General features: G+C 37.3%; 4 protein-coding genes across 8 annotated transcripts in view; 2 read left to right on the forward strand and 2 right to left on the reverse strand.

Moving 5' to 3' along the window:
- LOC127356672 (uncharacterized) overlaps positions 1-10,838 on the reverse strand; it is a 40,835-nt gene extending 29,997 nt beyond the window's left edge. Inside the window, exons 1-11 of one of the 5 annotated variants that reach the window (XR_007882028.1) lie at positions 10,571-10,824; positions 10,306-10,485; positions 9,775-9,868; positions 9,391-9,564; positions 8,905-9,020; positions 8,721-8,812; positions 8,420-8,534; positions 8,235-8,336; positions 7,801-7,949; positions 7,159-7,335; positions 6,459-7,043 (exon numbers count right to left, since the gene is read on the reverse strand). Coding sequence is in view for 1 of the 5 variants with exons in the window: in XM_051388658.1 (XP_051244618.1) it covers positions 6,925-7,043; positions 7,159-7,335; positions 8,235-8,336; positions 8,420-8,534; positions 8,721-8,812; positions 8,905-9,020; positions 9,391-9,564; positions 9,775-9,776 (897 nt within the window). In the remaining 4 variants the exon portion in view is untranslated. Of the gene's footprint in view, positions 1-6,458; positions 7,044-7,158; positions 7,336-7,800; positions 7,950-8,234; positions 8,337-8,419; positions 8,535-8,720; positions 8,813-8,904; positions 9,021-9,390; positions 9,565-9,774; positions 9,869-10,305; positions 10,486-10,570 lie in introns of those variants that run through there. The other 4 variants (XR_007882029.1, XM_051388658.1, XR_007882030.1 and 1 more) reach the window with 4 other exon arrangements.
- LOC127356650 (zinc-binding protein A33-like) lies at positions 687-2,829 on the forward strand. The gene is given in 4 exon segments (XM_051388608.1): positions 687-749; positions 960-1,729; positions 1,732-1,907; positions 1,909-2,829. Coding segments are annotated over 3 exon segments (1,380 nt in total). The 5' UTR covers positions 687-749; positions 960-976; the 3' UTR covers positions 2,360-2,829.
- A 1,383-nt stretch (positions 10,839-12,221) lies between the features above and the next one.
- LOC127356669 (GTPase IMAP family member 7-like) lies at positions 12,222-16,801 on the forward strand. Its single transcript, XM_051388655.1, has 2 exons — positions 12,222-12,565; positions 13,374-16,801. The coding sequence occupies exons 1-2, from the start codon at positions 12,449-12,451 to the stop codon at positions 14,220-14,222; spliced, it is 966 nt and encodes a 321-aa protein (XP_051244615.1). The 5' UTR covers positions 12,222-12,448; the 3' UTR covers positions 14,223-16,801.
- A 3,139-nt stretch (positions 16,802-19,940) lies between these two features.
- Positions 19,941-21,440, reverse strand: part of LOC127356635 (nuclear factor 7, ovary-like) — a 2,509-nt gene continuing 1,009 nt past the window's right edge. Inside the window, exon 2 of the mRNA XM_051388586.1 lies at positions 19,941-21,440. This exon is cut by the window's right edge and continues 649 nt beyond it. Within this exon, the coding sequence (XP_051244546.1) occupies positions 20,678-21,440 (763 nt within the window). The 3' untranslated portion in view covers positions 19,941-20,677.

Raw genomic sequence — 21,440 nt, forward strand, 5'->3', positions numbered from 1 at the left:
TATGTGTAAAACTTTCTGTTTAAAAATTAAACAGCTGCTTCATTTCCAACACTGGGACCAGACGACTTTTTATTAAACTGAGAAGTTGTGCGGGTGCTCTTACTCTGAAAATAAGGACAATAATCTGTTTCCTCTGCTGGGATATTATGCAACCATTGTTGTTACTGGTTAAATCAAACTCAATATTAGCTGTAAGATCTTATTAAGACACAGTTAGAAATATTTTCTTAAAATCTGATTCTAATGCAAAACATGTTTGACAAGTTTCTTTTTCTGTCACTTATTGTTTTTTATTGTTTTTATTTTCTTTTTGTTTGAAAGTCTTTTGTTTGTTTTTAAATCGATACTGTGTCATTTTAAATTAATTTTTATTATTTTGAAATGAAGATCAGCAACCAAAAATAATGAAAAAAAAAAAATAACTGAAAATTAATTTAATTTGTATAAAACCAGTAAATAATCTTACTAGAACTTCCAAAATATATTAGTGAAATATAACTGGACTATATATGAATGGACTGATTGTTTTGTATTTTCTAATATTTTTCTTTAAGATAATTTAAAACAAAGTAAAACAGAAATATCAGTGAGAATGAATTTTTTGTGGTCGTTTTTTCTTTGTGACTGATCTCAGAGCAGTCAGCTGACAAAGCTCTGCCCCTTAATGACATCACCTGAGACCAACCAGGAAACAGGTTGTTCCTGTTCAGTTGTCACTGAGGAGAGACACACAGACGGAGAGACAGACGGTAAGATTTACCTTCATTACAAATCTGTGACTTTAACTGAGGGACAACAGCTACAGGATGAAGTACTGAAGTAAACTGAAGTAGTTCAACCTGCTGCTGACTGAAATAAACACTCAAAGACTCAAAGTGAAAGTAACTGATGCAACATTTTACAGCAGGGTGAGGAAACACACCTGAGTTCATGTTTAACGTGCTGTTTCCTGTTTCCAGCTGCACTCAGAGACAAAATGGCTTCCAGATTAGAGGAGGATTTCTGCTGTCCGGTCTGTCATGATGTCTTTAGAGATCCTGTTGTTCTGTCATGCAGCCACAGCTTCTGTAAAGACTGTCTGAAGAGCTGGTGGACAGAGAAACAGACACGTGAGTGTCCAAATTGTAAGAGAAGATCTTCAAAGGCTGAACCACCCTGTAATCTGACTTTAAAGAACCTGTGTGAGAGTTTCTTACAGGAGAGAGATCAGAGATCTTCAGAGGCTCTCTGCAGTCTGCACTCTGAGAAACTCAAACTCTTCTGTCTGGACCATCAGCAGCCAGTGTGTCTCGTCTGCAGAGATTCAGAAAAACACTCCAACCACAGATTCAGACCCATCGATGAAGCTGCTCGACGACACAAGAAGGAACTTGAGGAAACTCTGGAGCCCTTAAAGGAGAAGTTAAAGGTTTGTGAAGGAGTTAAAGTGAAGTTTGATCAAACAGCAGAACACATGAAGGTCCAGGCCCAACGCACAGAGAGGAAGATTAAGGAGCAGTTTAAGAAGCTTCACCAGTTTCTAGAAGAGGAAGAGGAGGTCAGGCTGGCTGCACTGAGGGAGGAAGAGGAGCAGAAGAGTCAGATGATGAAGAAGAAGATGGAGGCTCTGAGCAGAGAGATAGCAGCTCTTTCAGACACAGTCAGAGCCACAGAGGAGGAGCTGAGAGCTGAAGACGTCTCATTCCTGAACAACTACAAGGCTGCAGTGGAAAGAGTCCAGCAGCGCCCCTGCTGGAGGATCCACAGCTGCCCTCAGGAGCTCTGATAGACGAGGCCAAACACCTGGGCAACCTGACCTTCAACATCTGGAACAAGATGAAGGACATGGTCTCCTACAGTCCTGTGATTCTGGATCCAAACACTGCTAATCCAAAACTCATCCTGTCTGAAGATCTGACCAGTGTGAGACGAGGGAGAGGAACAGCAGCTTCCTGATAATCCAGAGAGGATTGATCAGTACTGCTCTGTTCTGGGCTCAGAGGGCTTTAACTCAGGGACTCACAGCTGGGATGTCGAGGTTGGAGACAGTACATTCTGGTTACTGGGTGTGTTAGCAGAGTCTGCCCAGAGGAAGGCAGACATACTGTCTGGATTCTGGAGAATAGGGTTCTATGAAGGTAAATACTCAGCACGGTCACCATCAGCTTCATCAACTGATCTTGTAGTTCAGAAGAAGGTCCAGAGGATCAGAGTGAATCTGGACTGGAACAGAGGAAAGCTGTCGTTCTCTGATCCTGATACTAACACACACATACACACCTTCACACACACTTTCACTGAGAGGATGTTTCCATTAATTTACACTGGGGATAAAGTCCCAGTGAAGATATTACCAGTGAAGGTCAGAGTGACAGTGTAACAGAGCAGTTAGAGATAAAGAGGATGATTATATTCATGATGTTTATTTCTTAAAGAGAAAAGTCTCTGAATTGAACCTGTTAAACTGAAACCTGCTCCTCATTATTCCAACACTGCAGGAACAGACACATATTATTAAATATAATCAAATGTTCTGGTATTAAGGAAATATTTAGCCAATTGATCTGAAATCAAGAATTTGTGCCTTTTCTTTGTATCTTGTATTTTCCTGTTTTATTTTGTTGTTTAATTCTATTTCTGTTTTATTATCTGAAATTTTCTACCTGGTTTTATTATTCTGATTGTTTTTATTTTCTTTTTGTTGTTATTTAGTTTGAAATCAGCTTTTTGTTTCTATTTTGTTTCTATTTTAACTTAAAGACCAGCGACCAGTTTGTGGAAGGTCGGTCCGTGTATGTTTTGGTCATTGGATTTTCCTTTCAGAAAGGGGTAATAAAAAACAGAAAACGAGTGGTTATTTGATTTTCGTTTTAAAATACAAAAATTAAAATTGAAATACAAGGCGTTTTTCTTTTTCATGGTCAAAGGGGGATGAGCGAAATAAAAAAAATATTCGATTTTCATTTTCTATTTCATATAACAAAAAATAAAATCACTAGAGAACAGAAACAGAAAAAAGTCCTGTTGTTTCATATTCTGAGACCGGATGTTGTCATTTACAGGACGGTGCTGTGGAGAAGAAACAGTAGGCTAGTAGACTGCGGTCAATCCAGCCGTGAGTCCGATCTCCGTGGTCAAATCAGCCGCACTTAAATTTAGAGTGTACAAGTATTCTCAGCATTATGGTAAATGCGGAGAAACAGCGTATTTACTTCCGGTTTTCAAAATAAAGGTATTTAGAGCCGTAAGCTATAATTAAAATATGTTACATTAAAGTGTTTCATGCGCCCCTGATGAATAAAAAAACACTTTATATCAAGTATCTTTACTGCACCAGTGTGGAGAAATGCCAAAATAAAAGCCTCATATTTATGCCTCCAGAGATTGCATATTTGACCATATTTGAGGTACTGTAAAAACATATTGCTCAGTGTTTCCTATATATAATATCTGTTTAGATCAATGCATATTTTATTCATCAAATCGCAGGATTTTATAAGCACAATCATGAATGCGTTTCATTTTTATTCCTCTGCGTTTGTTGTAGATTTCTTCTTAAAATCATTATTGAAAAAACATTCAAATATACAAACCATTGGACGACAGAGCAGTTTTAGTCATTTCCTGTCTGTGTGTCACATTGGTTTACTTTAGCCACTGCCAGTGTCGTTAAATATAATTAAATATGAAATATTAATATGTTAAATATAAATATAATTTAAGTTTAATTAACATGGCACATCACGGACAGTAACAACACTGTTCATACATGAACAAATATTCATGGACATATTTATTAATCTTCTTCACTCAAACACTGACTGCATATACTCCTGTTCCATTGATTCTGTACTGATGTTTTTACACATCCCTATGTATATTTTTTTCATTGCTTATGATATAACATTGTATATATGACTTGCATATTAAAAACTAAAGGAGATGTGGATGAGTGTGTGAAAGAAACATTCAAAATGTAATGAAAAAGGCAAACAAACTGAACTGAAATAAAAAAAATGAACAAATCTTTATTTTTATTCATGCACAGAGAGAGAGAGAGAGAGAGACAGAGAGAGACAGAGAGAGAGAGAGAGAGAGAGAGAGAGAGAGAGAGAGACAGAGAGAGAGAGAGAGAGAGAGACAGAGAGAGAACAACATTCAACATACAGGTGTCTTAAAGACACACAAACTAAAACATTAAATGGAGCCTATAAAGTTGCTGGCAGGCTCCCAGGTGTCTTCCCAAGTTTTGCCACTGAAAAAAAAGAATTAATGCAAACAAGTGTAAGATCATTGCATATACCACAATATTAGTTTATATCAATGGGGTATCATAGAACAACAAATGACTTAGGATCGGTTTTTCAGAAGCTTGCTACTAACCAGTGTGGAAGTAAGTACATATATATTTATAAAGCATACTGTAAAAAAAGCTTTAAAATCAGCTAATGTGGGTCAAAGTTCTGAGCTCTTACCACGAGGAACAAGGCAGCCAGCTCACTTTTACCTCTTCTCTTCCTGCCACACACACACACACACACACACACACACACACACACACACACACAGAAACATTCCAGCAACCACTGTTAAATGAACTGCTATTTCACTCAGTCAGTTAATTACCTCCTTTAGTTGTTTCTTTTATTTCATTGTAGTGAAATATTTTTTTGCTTCTAACATTTTCGGCAGCCTAAAATTATGCAAAAAAAGAAAAGAAGAAAGAAGGAGACTAAATTTAGAAACAGACTTTGACATCCCCCAGGTGAATACAGAACTCACAGGGGTCAGCACAACCGAAGCAATGGCTGAGCTTCACCCTGGGTTTGAACCACCTTCTTGATCATGATATCTCACCTATTTACTGTTCTTTGATTGTTATTGTGGACCTGGTACACCTTGGTCAAGGTTCCGAGCTAGCTGATCTGATACTAAAAGGTGGTGTGACATTACTGCCAACCACTGATTAGTCACATGACAGTTGACATCCTGCATAAAGCCTAGATTTTTAAAAAGCCAAACTATCATTAATAGTTAAGTTTTTTTATTCACTCAAAAATGGCAGCCCACAACACCATGCTGTGGTCAACTGACAAAGTCCAGACTTGTCCAGAACATAGCTTCATATCCTCTGTTATGAGTAGCGTAGCTGTTTATGTGCGTAGTGTGTTGTCAGTGTGGCAGTAAATGTACAGTGTAGCTTAGAGTCTGTCAATAAAGAAAGGCTGCAGCTTCTCAAGACCAAAGTAAAGCTTGTTTCCCAACTTCATTGCTCTGACAATCACCTCTGCCTACATTGAGGGGGTCCCATCCAAAGTTCTATCTACAGTGGAAAAGGAAGTCGAGGACCCAAAAGTGAATAGAGTAGAGTTGAGCTGTACAATGCTGACGCATAGAGGAAGAGAAAAAGTGTCCATCTTGTCTCATATGTGTCCACATTAGTTTTGTTTTATCTCATGAATAATTTATCTTCTACCTGTAGATGAGGACAAGTTAGTGTTAGTTAGTTAGTTTGTTCTAGGACAAAGTTTAATTCTCACCTCTGTTTGGTGCCAGCCTCTTTCAGGTGTAGTTTCTGAGACCATTTGAGACTCCAGCCTGGATGAACTCAAGTTTTTAGATTTTTTGCTTATATGTTTGGTAAAAACCTTCAAGGTATTGATGTTTTTCCTAAACACATTCATCATTTGGGATCTGGGCTAGTGTAGACCTTATTTTACCTATAGGCAGATTATGAGACAATGGTCCTCTCGCCACGGACATGCCAACATCGCATACCCCCACGGCAGGACACTCACTTGGCCCATGTTGCCTAACACTAACACATATTTAAAGAATACAGTCAAGTGATGCACCACATAAATAATAATAAAGAGCATTCTTCAACAGGCAACACTCTCAAAACCTCTAATATGCCACCACATCCTCCAAAAAATCTACTTTATGGTCATGCACTTGTAGATTGCAGGCCCATGCCCGTGTGTCTGTGGGGGGGGCGGTAATATATATATATTATTTGGTCATAATCCTAATTATAGTCATTTGAATCTACCGGGTGCTTTGCATATGTCTTTGTGTCAATGTGTCACCAGTGGTGGAATGTAATGCAGTGCTTTAACTCAAGTACTGTAATTAAGTACAAATTTGAGATACTTTTACTTTAAGTCTTTTCTTTACATGTTACATACGTTTTGACGTTGGCTAGTTCATCTGATATACAGTATATCACTATGAAATGTGGTTTGTTAGATCATTCAACCTGTGTAAAGTTGGATGTTATACTATATAATTGCATTAAAACAGTTCGTGTTATTGAAAACTTGATGCTGAAAATCCCATGTCACTAGTCCTTCCTCTGAATCTCTCCTCTTGCCATATAGTGAATTCATGTACTCTGAAAGCATGTGGGAATTGCTCAGATAAAATAAGTCTAACCTAAAACAGTGGAAACATCCAAGGACTCAATCACAAAATGTAGCTTTATTGTGCCTTTGTTTAATTAAACATTAAAGAACAATTATTAATCAAACAGTAAAGATCAACTGGAAAGAAAATCCCTGAAAAGATGCAGAACTGAACGTGAATCAAAGATAAGACAGTAAAGGACAGTGGTTTGTGTTGTAAAGATGTAAGACAACATTAACCAGGAACTTCCCACAACCCAGTAGAAAAATCAAACCTTATATAAGTGATTAAACATTTCAAAACCAAATGCAAAAATAACAACAACCTAATACAAAAACTACAACTGTCATCTCCAACTTAATCCTGACAATGAGCACATACGTTAGTTACTTTTTAAAGCCACATGCTCTGTGTGACCATGTGTCGCACACGGTGCACTGTGATCATGAGCACCACATCTTCCTGTTTTACATTGCATCTGACTCTGAATCTTCACAGCTAATGTCAAACTCATCTGAACTGTCCATTGTGTCCATTATGTCATCTGCTGATGACAGCACATGCAGGTAGTGTTTTCTTGTATGCCGCTGCAGCTCTCTCATTTCCCACTGGAAGGATGAGGCAGGTGTGACCCTTTGTTGCTTTCTCTGTGAGATGTCCTTAAGAAGGGATAAAATATGTCACTATCCAGGTAAATAACACGTCTTTCACAACTTAAACATAACTTTGTGAAACATTCGAAATTAAAAAAATTAAGTACAAGGCCGCATTTACTTTGCATGGCGTCTTCACTCTGATGCTGAGACAACTCGGACAAGACCCTGGCATGGGCTTTGAGAGACTCCCAGTGCTGCTTCATTTCTTTCACAAGGATCTTCTTCTCCTCTTGAAGCCTTTGAACACCCATGACCCTATCGAAGACTTCTTTCTTTGTGCTGAAATCAGCAGAGCCTGTAATACATCAATATGAAAAGTTCAGACCACTGCATATAGCATGTAGCTTCAGAGATCATTTCTGTCATACATATGCACACTTGGTCAGAATGCAAATATGTCCACTGGAACACCTAAATGTAAGAATACTAATGATGAAATGTGTATTCCCTAAAGTACTGTGCTTTAGTATAAATTTGAGGTACTGGCACTTTTCTTTTTATGCTACTTTCTTCTTCTACTGCACTACATCTCAGAAGAAAGTATTTGACTTTTTACTTCACTACAATTCTTGGACAACTTCAACTTTTAGTGCTTTAAGGATACTGAACTGATTATACTGAATATTTTACTTGTGATCTGAGTAATTTTACAGTGTAGTATCAGTATTTTTTACTTTGTAAATACACTTTATGCTTTTAAGTAAAGGATATGATACTTCTTCCACCACTAAAGAATACGCACAGTACATCAAATGCATACCACTCTGTGTAATTTGCCAAGGCCAGGGATGTTCTGTGTCCAGAACGCTATCCATGCAATGAGACTGTTGTACTCCGCTACCATGGCCTTTAAAGTGGTCTTCTGTTGCCTTATTTTTCTGCGAATTCTATGTCGGCCTTTGTTGCGGTCTGAAAAACAAAGAAAAACAATAAACCCACATTATATCTTTTAAATACACTAAGTCCATGATCTTGTTTAAATTACAGCTGTAACAACAGAATGACAATACATTTGCCAAACAGATGGATCATCATAATAGATGTACTTATAATAACTGAACGCAAATCAATTTGTTTTGGAGAAGTCCAACACATGAAACATTACTTTTTAGAACTGTATGGACATTGTAATTATGAAGTGAGTTTGGAGACATTTCAGACTGTGATCTGAAAAGGCCTTAAATGCTAACATACCATTTTTCCGATATAGGAGTTGAGCTCTCGTGTTGATGCTGGTTGTGAAGGCCTCAATCTTCTTACACAAAGCTTGTGGTGTGCCTTGATGGTCAATTTCTCCTGACAAAATTGATTGCAGGTAGCGTCAACTTCACAAACGACACAAATGTTTCTCCATGTCAGATAATGTTTCACGTTCTTACCATCTGCCCATTCTTTTACTTCTTGCACAAATTCTTCCACAGTATGTTCACCCAGTTGATGCTGGGCTTTCAGGGTTTCCAGGTCCCCAATCGGGATATTGAAAGCTTTAGATGTCTAAAATGACAAAATTATTACCATAAGCTAAAAGTCAGTACAACGTGTACAGTGTACAAATGCAACTCAAATCAGGCAAAAATGTTGTAACTATCATGTATCACAAGCCTATGTGCAAAAAACTGTATGTGTGTTTCATTGACCTACACTGTGCCATTGCAGCAAAATAATATTGTTCCTATTTACCTTATGGTATCTCTGGGAAAGTGCAGGAGCCAGGTTTGGACATTTCTGCTGGTTCCATCTTATGGCCAGGAGTGTCAGCATGTCATTGCATCCTGCAAGTACACAGAGATGAGTTCTGTAAAGATTCACTTGTAATAATATAAATGTCTTTTATTCTGTATACAGAGGTACAATTATATAGCACCTGCTTTTGACATATGCTTTGTGGTGACTGATATCCTGGAGAGGAAAGCATTACATTGCTCTACTTCCTCCCCTAGTGTTTTACCAGCACCTTCTTGGTTTGCTACTCCATTTGACCTGGAGAGAGGGACCCAAACAGAAACATCAAGGGAATTTAGTACAGCAGAGACCTCAAGCAATGCCCAACAGTCACTTTTATTTCAACTAAAACCTAATCAAAAATCAAACTGTCACCCTTCCACCAAGTTGTGTGTACATTAGTGGTAAACCTCATGAGTAATCTTGCTTACCAACAAACATACACAGACAGGTGCAAAATAATATCCTTAACAAAAGTAGATGTGTCAATTAAGGGCTGTTCACATCAACAACCATAACAATACAAATGTTAAATAATCTGTTAAGTGATAGTTAAACATTACACATTTATATGCATCATTTATAGGATTGCAAGTCATTTGATAAAAATGTACTGTATTATACTAACCTCACATTTGAAGTCATGCGCTTTAGCATGTACAAACATATTAAGGGCAGCCAGCAAGACATCATGCCTGCACACTGCCAGCTCCAGTCCCTCCTCATCCACCTTACTGATTGATCTTTGGGAGGTCTCTCTGGCAGCTGACCACTCCCCACCACAATTGTTCCTTCCAGTGACCTACATTGTAGAAAATCATAATTGACAAATAATCCCATCAACAGTCATTACAGGGAACAATTATACATTTCTCTTAGGGGACAAGGAACAGATAAGTGTTAGCAGATTAAGAACAATTAGGTATACAGGTAGATATCACAATACATGGGAGTACTGACAGACTATGAATTATAATGTTATATTGAGATATAAATTGAAGTCTGCTATTACATGTTTTTTTTTGCTGTGGATGTGATCCACAAATCTGGTCACATCGTCATCTTTTGCAATGAAGACACCGTCAAAGATGGCCCGCACCTGAGATCTAAAAAAACAACAAGAAATAAAAAGGCTTCAATGTTTAAAAGGATAGTTGAGTACTCTGAAGTGGGATGGTATAAGGTACTTATCCATAGTAAGTGTGTTACCTACAGTACACAGTGTTCAGACAGCCCTTTTCCTTGGCACTAAATTGTCTCAACTGCATATTTCTACATCTAACCCCAACTACAATCCTGGATATTGGGTTTTTTTCAGGCGGGCCTTTTATATGTGGCTAAAACACATTTTTCTGCTTCTCCACAATAGAGGCAGGGGATGGGTGGCGGTGACCATTGTCTGCTGTAGGTAACAGACTGACCATGGATAAGTACCTCATACAACCCCACTTCAGAACACCTTAACTATCTTTTTAACATGTCATACATCGAAAGGTTATTTGTTGTATAAAACATAACTATCTATCTGTACATTATTGTATACCTTGCAGTACTTTTGAAGCGGTAACGCTTGCGGTTTCCATCCACTGAGACAGAAAGCATTGCTGGGGTACAGGCAGGACAGATGAATTTCTCCTCCTTGCAGGTGGAGTCAACCTCATATTGTACAGCAGCCCATTCAAAAAAAGCTTTTTTGGAAGCTGTCTGATGAGATCTTCCCAGTCTATGTAAAAAAGAAAAAGCACAAAACAATTTTTTAAACAAAGACCTTTCCATTTCAAAACACAAACATATAGAGAAATACTTACACGGCCAAAGCGAGCAGTCCGCTTCTCAAGCATTCTTAGATATGCCTGAAAAGACATCCCGGGTGATGCCATCTTCATGTCTTCAAATGTATAAAACAGGTCTGTCTCATAAATTGTTACAAAATGAAGGGTGGCAGGCCAGTATCCAGTTTTTATTAGGTCATCAAGTCCTGCAGTCCAAGTTGCCTGGCATCCCTCGCAGGTCAGCTCCGGCATGTTGAGATCATACCGTCCTACAAGGTAATATTTACATTTACAACCAGCCATTTGTTGCCATACTCTCCTTGGCCAGCATACTTAGCATGCAGCAGCATATATTTGTCTAACACTTACATTTGCTTTAAAGATACCTGTATGCAATCTACATTTATACGATACAGTACAGTTTTACTATTTCATTTTTTGGGTGGGGCGTGGGTCTTCTTTTGGAAAAGAGGCTCCAAGACCACCTACATAAAAAATGTAACTCATGTTAGCCAAATCATGCTTACAGCAAAAATTATTTCTTTATTTTTCAGGATTTGAGATCTATCAGAGATGACACATTGATCTGACCTGGTGGTATTTAGCTTAAAACTTTGATAAATAACATTTTGGTGTACTTCACATATTTATGGGCAACTGATGGTACTGTAGTCCATTGACAGTGATGCACGTTATCCCTGACATTCAGGACTGAAACCATTTTAAATATCTAGAATATAAAATACTAACCATGTCTGGATCCAAGTTAAAGGGTTCCCGTATCCAACGTGCGCGTCGCATCGGAGAAGATGACGTCGACACGCAACGGCAGAGAAATCAAAAATAAAAGCTGATGTTTAAGAATTTGATTAATAAAATATGCATTTATGTATACAGTAATTGAGCAACTAACTCAACTAACCTAACGTTTAACTTTCCTTTATCCTAATAACGCTTCTACAGGATGTGTATTTATGAAATAGAAACCACTAGTGTCTTTAGTATTAACGTTACTCTTGCTCCTAAAATATTCTCTTCTGGCTTTATTTTGAAAGTGCATATTTATTTTGCTAATTCAGTCCACCCGGATGTGGGTAAACGTGTTGTTGTGTTGTTGCTAACTTGACAGTGTCACGGTTATCACAACGAACTCTAATGCCAAAAATATCTTAAAATGTTGTTTTTCCACTGAAATTAAAGAAAATGCAGACAGAAATCTGACAGTCACGTGACTGCTCTGCTCGATAACACACCTTCTGTACCTGCTGGGTTTGAATAGTATTGGATCAGCCAGATGAATTGGTGATAACTGCCTCCTGCACCTACTAGTAGGTAGAGTAGGCCCCTACTGGCCCCTATCTGTGGGATGATTGTATCAGGATAACGCTTATTCAATGGTATGATAACAGTCAGATCGGGTGGAGAGATAGATATATAGATGATAGAGAGATAGATAGAGAGAGAGATAGATAGACAGATAGAGAGATTGAGAGACAGGCAGACAGACAGACAGACAGACAGACAGATACTTTATTCATCCCTAAGGGGAAATTCACAGTTTCCAGCAGTATCCACAGACTGATAATGATAACAATAACAATAATAACAACAACAACAGGAGGTTAAATGCAAAATAACTAATAAAATAAAATAGAATAAATAAAAAAAATTCTAAATTAAACATATTAATGCATTTTTGTAACACTTATTCTTTAAATGTTTTATTTTACATTCTTACTTACAAAACATGTAATCAATCAGTGTATAAAATATGATGTTAATAAATTAAACCACACAACAGAATATCGTTGAACTGTTCTTAAAAACTCACCTTTTTGGCTTTTTTTTACTAATCTTCATCCTATTTAATGTATCTTGACTCTACCTTACAATCTGATTGGCTGCTACATGTGAATGAAAGGAGGGAACAATCAATATTTATATAATAATGTCATGAAAATGAAACTACAACACCTGAACGTCAACAGTGGCAGCACGAGACAAACATGGCCAGCAAACTTCTTCATCCTCGTAAGTATATTTACAATAATACTCGAAATGTGGCTACGAGATAAATCAACTTTTAATGGAAAAATACCTGAGTGGAGAATGTATTGATTTTCAATGCCGAGCTGATCAGTGTTACACTTTCATTCATAGTATCATTATTTATTGTACAGCTTCAACTGTGTTTTTATGTATTTTTGAATGCTATTTGCTAAAAAATGCTAAACTTAATCAACATTTTCAACTAAGGTGTTTAAATATACATGACAGAAATTAGTGATCTGTCTTAATGGACTCTCCTCAGAGAGGAATCTAATCCAGCTAGTCTCTGACAGGCGTGGTACTTTCTGTCTCTTGTACGTTGGACGCCAAATGTTTGTGTATAATGGCTGTTAATTAATCTAAAACCGGGGTTCCACAACCTTTCCATGCCAAGACGCTCAAATAGCATGAGGTTACGGTCTGTTCCCCCTTCTGGAAATCAAAAACACACAGATAATACTACTTCCTTACTTTTATTAATGCAATAATTATCATTACATTAGATTTGACATGACACGTTTTCACAGCTTTGACTTTACCAGGTCCACACTGACAGTTTACTGTATAAGATAAATAATGTTTTGACTGGCAGGAAATCAGGGAGATAGGTATGGACAGTAAGATTTGAATATATATTATTATATTAATGTAATACACATAATAATAGGGACAGTAAGGGGATTAGGGATACATTTTTTTTTCTTTTTTAGCATTTTCCCTCAAATTATTCGTGTTTCAGTGTAAAGAGAAGTAATAACGGCCTCATTACTATATTTCAACCGAATATCAGCAGTGCAAAGACCAAGAGCTCCAGATTGTGATAGTTGGGAAGACTGGAGTCGGTAAGAGTTCGACAGGAAACACCATCCTGATGAAAACGGCTTTTCAGACTCCGATACAGCCATCCTCGGTGACACAGGCCTGCAAGAAGGAAAAAGGAGAGTTGGATGGACAGAAGCTGGCTGTTGTTGATACTCCTGGTCTGTTTGGAGGAACAGAATCTGACATCAAGGTGATGGAGGAGATCAAGAGGACCGTGCTGTCGGCTTTAGATGGCCCCGTTGTGTTCCTGGTTGTGCTCGAGTTGGGCGAACTGACGGAGGACGAACGGAAAACAGTGAAATTATTACAGAAGACCTTCAGCAGAGAGGCAGCACATCACACCATGGCCTTGTTCACTCGAGGAGATGATCTGAAGGAACAAGGAGGTTCCATAGAGGACTTCATCGGAGCAAACCCAGCTCTGCGTGACTTCGTCAGGGAATGTCGGGGGGGATACCATGTTTTTGAGAACATAGACGGAGATCCCTCTCAAGTTGTTGAGCTGCTGCAGAAGATCAACAGCATAGTGCGGAGAAATGGAGAAAGCTACAATAAAATGGACCGAGATGCTGAGGGAGTCCTCTGGAAAGAAAATCTAGAAACACCAGCAACAGACGAAGCAGAAAAACCTGCATTGATTGATTCCTGCCTTCAAGGTGCTTTCAATGGAGCGTACACTTTTGGTGCACTATGTTTTGTCGCTAACTTAAAATCACAACCAGTGGAATCTGTAGTGGTGGGTGGCATAATTGGGGGTGTGGTTGGTGCAGCTGTTGGTGCAGTACAGTATGTGGGTAGCAAGCTGATCACAGAGTGAACACAACACATTAACTGTGGTACAACCAGTTTATAAACTCAGTCAGGGGGCGCAGCACAAAACTCTGGACTCCTTGTGGTCCCTCGTCTTTTAGTTCTTCAACCAAATGAGGTCTGGTTCCTGAACTGGTTCTGTTCAAGATCTTTGGAACTATTATAATGAACGATATTAATGCACAACAACCTGTAGAATACGACACGCAGTATCGTAAGTAATAAGTATCCTAAGTACCCTGCTACAGAAATCTGTTCCCTCAAAGAGCCGTCAACAACCAGAGCATTAACTATAACAGTAACTATAAATACGACAGCGGTGAACAATATCGTTGGGATCATTCCCATCTGATTGCAAATTACACAAAAAACTATTTTATCTGAAACATACTGACAGACGACCTTTTTTGTGTTAAGCAGCTGCAGGTTGAGGCCACTGTTTACACACTGTTACAGTAGTTCTTGTTCCTGCTGTGGACGGCCCTTTAAAGTCCCTCTTGTAATGTTTGACCTTCATTCAGATATGAACTTTGTACAGTTTGTCTCCACTATAAAAACGTATAATTCCCTCTATACCACATCATCTTATCTTTATATAAATGTTTATATAAATGTTTATATATATATATATATATATATAAATATATATAAACATTTGTATCTGATATGTTCTTCTGCTGGTTTTTTGGTGCTTATTTTAAATTACAGTCAACGCCTGTCCTATTAAATGTGCTAGATAAATAAACTTAAAACTAAAATTAATAATTGTGACTCATTTTATTTAATGTTTTGTGAATTATATTGACTCAGACTGGAGGTGGAGTGTTTGTGATTGTAGAAGAAATATGTGAGTAAAACAAGATGAATTAATAAGTCAATATTTAAAAAGGCAATCTACCGTTGGCATCATCCTATTTATTTCTAACACTCTAAACAATAATAATATATACATATATGATAGCGTCAGTACTTTAGGTTGATCCACCCACACCTAACTTTAAAGTACTTTGCAATTTACTTTTTAGTCCACTACATTCATTTGACAGCTGTAGTTATTTCCTTTGAAGTGTTAAACTCAACCGGATAGACAATGATAACATCTTGTTATTGCACCAGTAATAATCACATATTATGTATAATCCTATATTTCAAGGACATTAGATGATAATTCAGTACTTTTACTGAATATTTCTATAGGATGGCATCACTCCATTGTTCTTTAAAACCCATATTTATTTCTACTGAGTACTTTAACTTCTCAGGTAACAGGTGATGTTGGATTCAGGGGAGGTAACAACCAGTAGGAATATAATAAAGTCATGAAAACTAAACTATATTATTCAATTCAATTTTCAATTCAATTTTATTTGTATAGCGCCAATTCATAACAGAAGTTATCTCAGGACACTTTTTCAAATAGAGCAGGTCTAGACCGAACTCTTTAACATTAATTACAGAGACCCAACAGTACCACCATGAGCAAGCACTTGGCGACAAGGGCAAGGAAAAACTGCCTGTTAAAAGGCAGAAACCTAGGACAGATCCTCCGGCTCTAGGTGGGTGGTCGTCTGTCCCGACCAGTTGGGGTGAGAGAGAGAGAGAGAGAGCGAGAGACAGACAGACAGACAGACAGGTGCACAGCAACAACAGTATTGGCAATGGCAGTCAAGCAGGACCATGGCAGGAGGCTCCACCAGGATCCATGAGAATCTGCGAGACGAGAAAGCACAAGAACTCCGGGGAAGAAGTGAAGTTAGTAACATGCATTAAAGGGACATGAATGAGTGCAGAAAGAGAGAGGAAGAGAGTAGCTCAGTGCACCATGGGAAATCCCCCGATAGTCTAGGCCTATAGCAGCATAACTAAGGGATGGTTCAGGACTCACCTGATCCAGCCCTAACTATAAGCTTTATCAAAGAGGAATGTCTTAAGCCTACTCTTGAATGTGGTGAGGGTGTCTGCCTCCCGAACCACAACTGGAAGCTGGTTCCACAGGAGAGGAGCTTGGTAACTGAAGGCTCTGGCTCCTGTTCTACTTTTAGAGACTATAGGAACCACAAGTAGCCCAGCATTCAGAGAACGTAATGTTCTAGAGGGGTAATAGGGTACTATGAGCTCTTTAAGATATGAAGGGGCCTGACCATGAAGAGCTTTATAGGTGAGGAGGAGGATTTTAAATTCTATTCTACATTTTACAGGGAGCCAATGCAGAGTAGCTAGTACAGGAGAGATGTGATCTCTTTTTCTAGTTCCTGTCAGTACTCGTGCTGCAGCGTTCTGAATTAATTGGAGCGTTTTAATGGACTTATTGGGGCAGCCTGATAATAAAGAGTTGCAGTAATCCAGCCTTGAAGTAACAAATGCATGGATTAGTTTTTCTGCATCTGTCTGTGATAGTATGTGTCTAATTTTTCTAATATTACGTAAATGAAAGAAGGCAGTCCTAGAGGTCTGCTTTATGTGGGAGTTAAATGACAAATCCTGATCAAAGATAACTCCAAGATTCCTGACAGTGGTGTTAGAGGCCAAGTTAATGCCATCTAGAGTGACTATATCTTTAGACAATGAGTCTCTAAGGTTTTTGGGGCCAAGAACAAGAATTTCGTTTTTTTCTGAGTTTAACATCAGAAAATTGCAGGTCATCCAGGATGTTATGTCCTTAAGACATGTTTGTAATTTAGATAATTGATTAATTTCATTGGGTTTGATTGATAGATATAACTGCGTATCATCTGCATAACAGTGAAAGTTAATGGAGTGATTCCTAATAATGTTGCCTAAAGGGAGCATATATATTGTTTAAAAGTTAATTGTACCAATGAAGTTACATTCATATGCAGCATTTCTCGGGTCAGGGTCGGCAGTATATCCTTAGCTCAGATCGGCACATTTCTTGTTTGTTTGGTTCTTCCATATCGACTCCTCGGTTTGGACGAACAAGTGAAATTCAATCACAAATAAAAATCTTTGATATAAAGTCTGTAAAGTTGAATGAATAAATATGGACTTTTATTATTGAATTTCTCCAAATTGGTACAATAAAAATACTTGATATTAAGTATGCTTGTAGTCTCATATGTGTAGAAGTCAAATATACCATCAGTAGCCAGGAAACACTGAGCAATATGTTTTTACAGTACCTCAAATACAGTCAAATATGCAATCTCTGGAGGCATAAATATGAGGCTTTTATTTTGTCATTTCTCCACACTGGTGCAGTAAAGATACTTGATATAAAGTGTTTTTTTATTCATCAGGGGCGCATGAAACACTTTAATGTAACATATTTTAATTATAGCTTACGGCTCTAAATACCTTTATTTTAAAAACCGGAAGTAAATACGCTGTTTCTCTGCATTTACCATAATGCTGAGAATACTTGTACACTCTAAATTTAAGTGCGGCTGATTTGACCACGGAGATCGGACTCACGGCTGGATTGACCGCAGTCTACTAGCCTACTGTTTCTTCTACACAGCACCGTCCTGTAAATGACAACATCCAGTCTCAGAATATGAAAAAACAGGCCTTTTTTCTGTTTCTGTTTTCTAGTGATTTTATTTTTTGTTATATGAAATAGAAAATGAAAATCAAATCATTTTTAAAATTTCGTTCATCCTTTTTTGACCATGAAAAAGAAAACGCCTTGTATTTCAATTTTAATTTTTGTATTTTAAAAACGAAAATCAAATAACCACTCGTTTTCTGTTTTTGTATAAAAATAATATAATCCGTTTCTGAAAAGAAAAAAGGCTTCAATTGACCAAAACATTACACGGACCGTCCGTGAGTCCGTGTATGTTTTGGTCATACCAAAACGGTTTGTTTTAGAGTGTACAAGTATTCTCAGCATTATGGTAAATGCGGAGAAACAGCGTATTTACTTCCGGTTTTTAAAATAAAGGTATTTAGAGCCGTAAGCTATAATTAAAATATGTTACATTAAAGTGTTTCATGCGCCCCTGATGAATAAAAAAACACTTTATATCAAGTATCTTTACTGCACCAGTGTGGAGAAATGCCAAAATAAAAGTCTCATATTGATGCCTCCAGAGATTGCATATTTGACCATATTTGAGGTACTGTAAAAACATATTGCTCAGTGTTTCCTGGCTACTGATGGTATATTTGACTTTTACACATATGAGACTACAAACATACTTAATATCAAGCATTTTTACTGTACCAATTTGGAGAAATTCAACAATAAAAGTCCATATTTGTACCTCCAAGTGGTATTTTCATATATTTGAGCTACTGTAAAAACACTTTGCTCAATAATTCCTGGCTATGGATGGTATATTTGACTTCTACACATCTAAGACTACAAGTATACTTAATATCAAGCATTTTTACTGTACCAATGTGGAGAAATTTAAGAATAAAAGTCCCATATTTATACCTCCAGATTCCATATTTTCTTATATTTGAGCTACTGTAAAAATGTAAACTGTATGTGGAACCACCTGCAACAGCTGTCACACTGAATAATATAAAAAATAATATGTGAGGAAGAGACAGTAGGTACAATGGTGTTTTGAAGTTAAAACTAATTATTTTTCCCTTTTACCTACAAATGGACACAGCAGAGCAGCAAAATAAGAAGAATGTGGACTGGCATTGCATTTTGTGTGAAAAGTAAACAAATTAGAATTGTGTAGGATTTTGTGTTTAGTGTTTAGTGTTTATATTATCAAGATGTTATTAAACATTTGTGTGAAATTTTGTCATGATTACTGCAGCATTATTGAAGTATAATGAAAATGCTTCACCCATAGCCTGGAGATATTGAGCAATATGTTTTTACAGTAGCTCAAAAATATAAGAAAATATGGAATCTGGAAGTATAAATATGGGACTTTTATTCTTAAATTTCTCCACATTGGTACAGTAAAAATGCTTGATATTAAGTATACTTGTAGTCTTAGATGTGTAGAAGTCAAATATACCATCCATAGCCAGGAATTATTGAGCAAAGTGTTTTTACAGTAGCTCAAATATATAAAAAATACCACTTGGAGGTACAAATATGGACTTTTATTGTTGAACTTCTCCAAATTGGTACAGTAAAAATGCTTGATATTAAGTATGTTTGTAGTCTCATATGTGTAAAAGTCAAATATACCATCAGTAGCCAGGAAACACTGAGCAATATGTTTTTACAGTACCTCAAATACAGTCAAATATGCAATCTCTGGAGGCATAAATATGAGGCTTTTATTTTGGCATTTCTCCACACTGGTGCAGTAAAGATACTTGATATAAAGTGTTTTTTATTCATCAGGGGCGCATGAAACACTTTAATGTAACATATTTTAATTATAGCTTAAGGCTCTAAATACCTTTATTTTGAAAACCGGAAGTAAATACGCTGTTTCTCCGCATTTACCATAATGCTGAGAATACTTGTACACTCTAAATTTAAGTGCGGCTGATTTGACCACAGAGATCGGACTCATGGCTGGATTGACCGCAGTCTACTAGCCTACTGTTTCTTCTACACAGCACCGTCCTGTAAATGACAACATCCGGTCTCAGAATATGAAAAAACAGGACTTTTTTCCGTTTCTGTTTTCTAGTGATTTTATTTTTTGTTATATGAAATAGAAAATGAAAATCGAAATTTTTTTAAAATTTCGTTCATCCCTTTCTGACCATGAAAAAGAAAAACGCCTTGTATTTCAATTTTAATTTTTGTATTTCAAAACGAAAATCAAATAACCACTCGTTTTCTGTTTTTTAATACCCGTTTCTGAAAGGAAAATCCAATGACCAAAACATACACGGACCACGGACCTTCCACAAACTGGTCGCTGGTCTTTAAGTTAAAATAATGAAAAATGAATTTAAAATGACACAGTATTGATTAAAAGAAAACCAAACACAAAGATCAGAAACTAAATGAAACAATTTTACATCTGAAAAAAGTCGACAATAGAAACAAAAAGCTGATTTCAAACTAAATAACAACAAAAAGAAAATAAAAACAATCAGAATAATAAAACCAGATAGAAAATATCAGATGAGAAAAAAGAAATACAATTAAATAACAAAATAAAACAGAAAAATACAAGATATAAACAAGAGAAAATAGAATTAGGTTTTTATTGTTGTCCCAGTGTTGGAAATGAAGCAGCTGTTTAGTTTTTCATTGTTTTAATAAAAAATGATTGAAATAAGAATGTTTCTGGTTCCTTCATTTAAGACAAAGTCACTATTTTTATTATGAAGGAATTGTGTCTTATTGTAAGATTTGTTTTGCTAATTAGGGCACAAATTCTTGAATTCAGCTCAATTGGCTAATTATTTCCTCAATACCTGAACATTTGATTATATTTAATAATATGTGTCTGTTCCTGCAGTGTTGGAATAATGAGGAGCAGGTTTCAGTTTAACAGGATCAATTCAGAGACTTTTCTCTTTAAGAAATAAACATCATGAATATAATCATCCTCTTTATCTCTAACTGCTCTGTTCCACTGTCACACTGACCTTCACTGGTAATATCTTCAGTGGGACTTCATCCATAGTGTCAATGTATGGAAACATCCTCTCAGTGAAAGTGTGTTTGAAGGTGTGTATGTGTGTGTTAGTATCAGGATCAGAGAACGACAGCTTTCCTTTGTTCCAGTCCAGATTCACTCTGATCCTCTGGACCTTCTTCTGAACTACAAGACCAGTGTATGTAGCTGGTGGTGACCATGCTGAGTATTTACCTTCATAGAACCCTATTATCCATAATTCAGACAGTTTGCCTCCCTTCCTCTGGACAGACTCTGCTAACACACCCAGTATCCAGTATGTACTGTCTCCAACCTCGACATCCCAGCTGTGAGTCCCTGAGTTAAAGCCCTCAGAGCCCAGAACAGAGCAGTACTGATCAAACCTCTCTGGATTATCAGGAAGCTGCTGTTCCTCTCCTACTCTCACACTGGTCAGATCTTCAGACAGGATGAGATATGGATGAGCAGTGTTTGGATCCAGAATCACAGGACTGTAGGAGACCATGTCCTTCATCTTGTTCCAGATGTTGAAGGTCAGGTTGCCCAGGTGTTTGGCCTCGTCTATCAGAGCTCCTGAGGGCAGCTGTGGATCCTCCAGCAGGGGGCGCTGCTGGACTCTTTCCACTGCAGCCTTGTAGTTGTTCAGGAATGAGACGTCTTCAGCTCTCAGCTCCTCCTCTGTGGCTCTGACTGTGTCTGAAAGAGCTGCTATCTCTCTGCTC

The sequence above is a fragment of the Dicentrarchus labrax genome, unplaced genomic scaffold (genome assembly GCF_905237075.1).
Source record: "Dicentrarchus labrax unplaced genomic scaffold, dlabrax2021, whole genome shotgun sequence".
In the NCBI taxonomy this organism is placed as follows: domain Eukaryota; kingdom Metazoa; phylum Chordata; class Actinopteri; family Moronidae; genus Dicentrarchus; species Dicentrarchus labrax.

Excerpts from the sequence above, each read along its gene's own strand:
- LOC127356669 (XM_051388655.1), top strand. The coding sequence starts at position 12,449 with ATGAAAGGAGGGAACAATCAATATTTATATAATAATGTCATGAAAATG. Across the intron at positions 12,566-13,373 it reads CAGCAAACTTCTTCATCCTC|CAGTGCAAAGACCAAGAGCT; the intron begins GTAAGTATATTT and ends ACCGAATATCAG.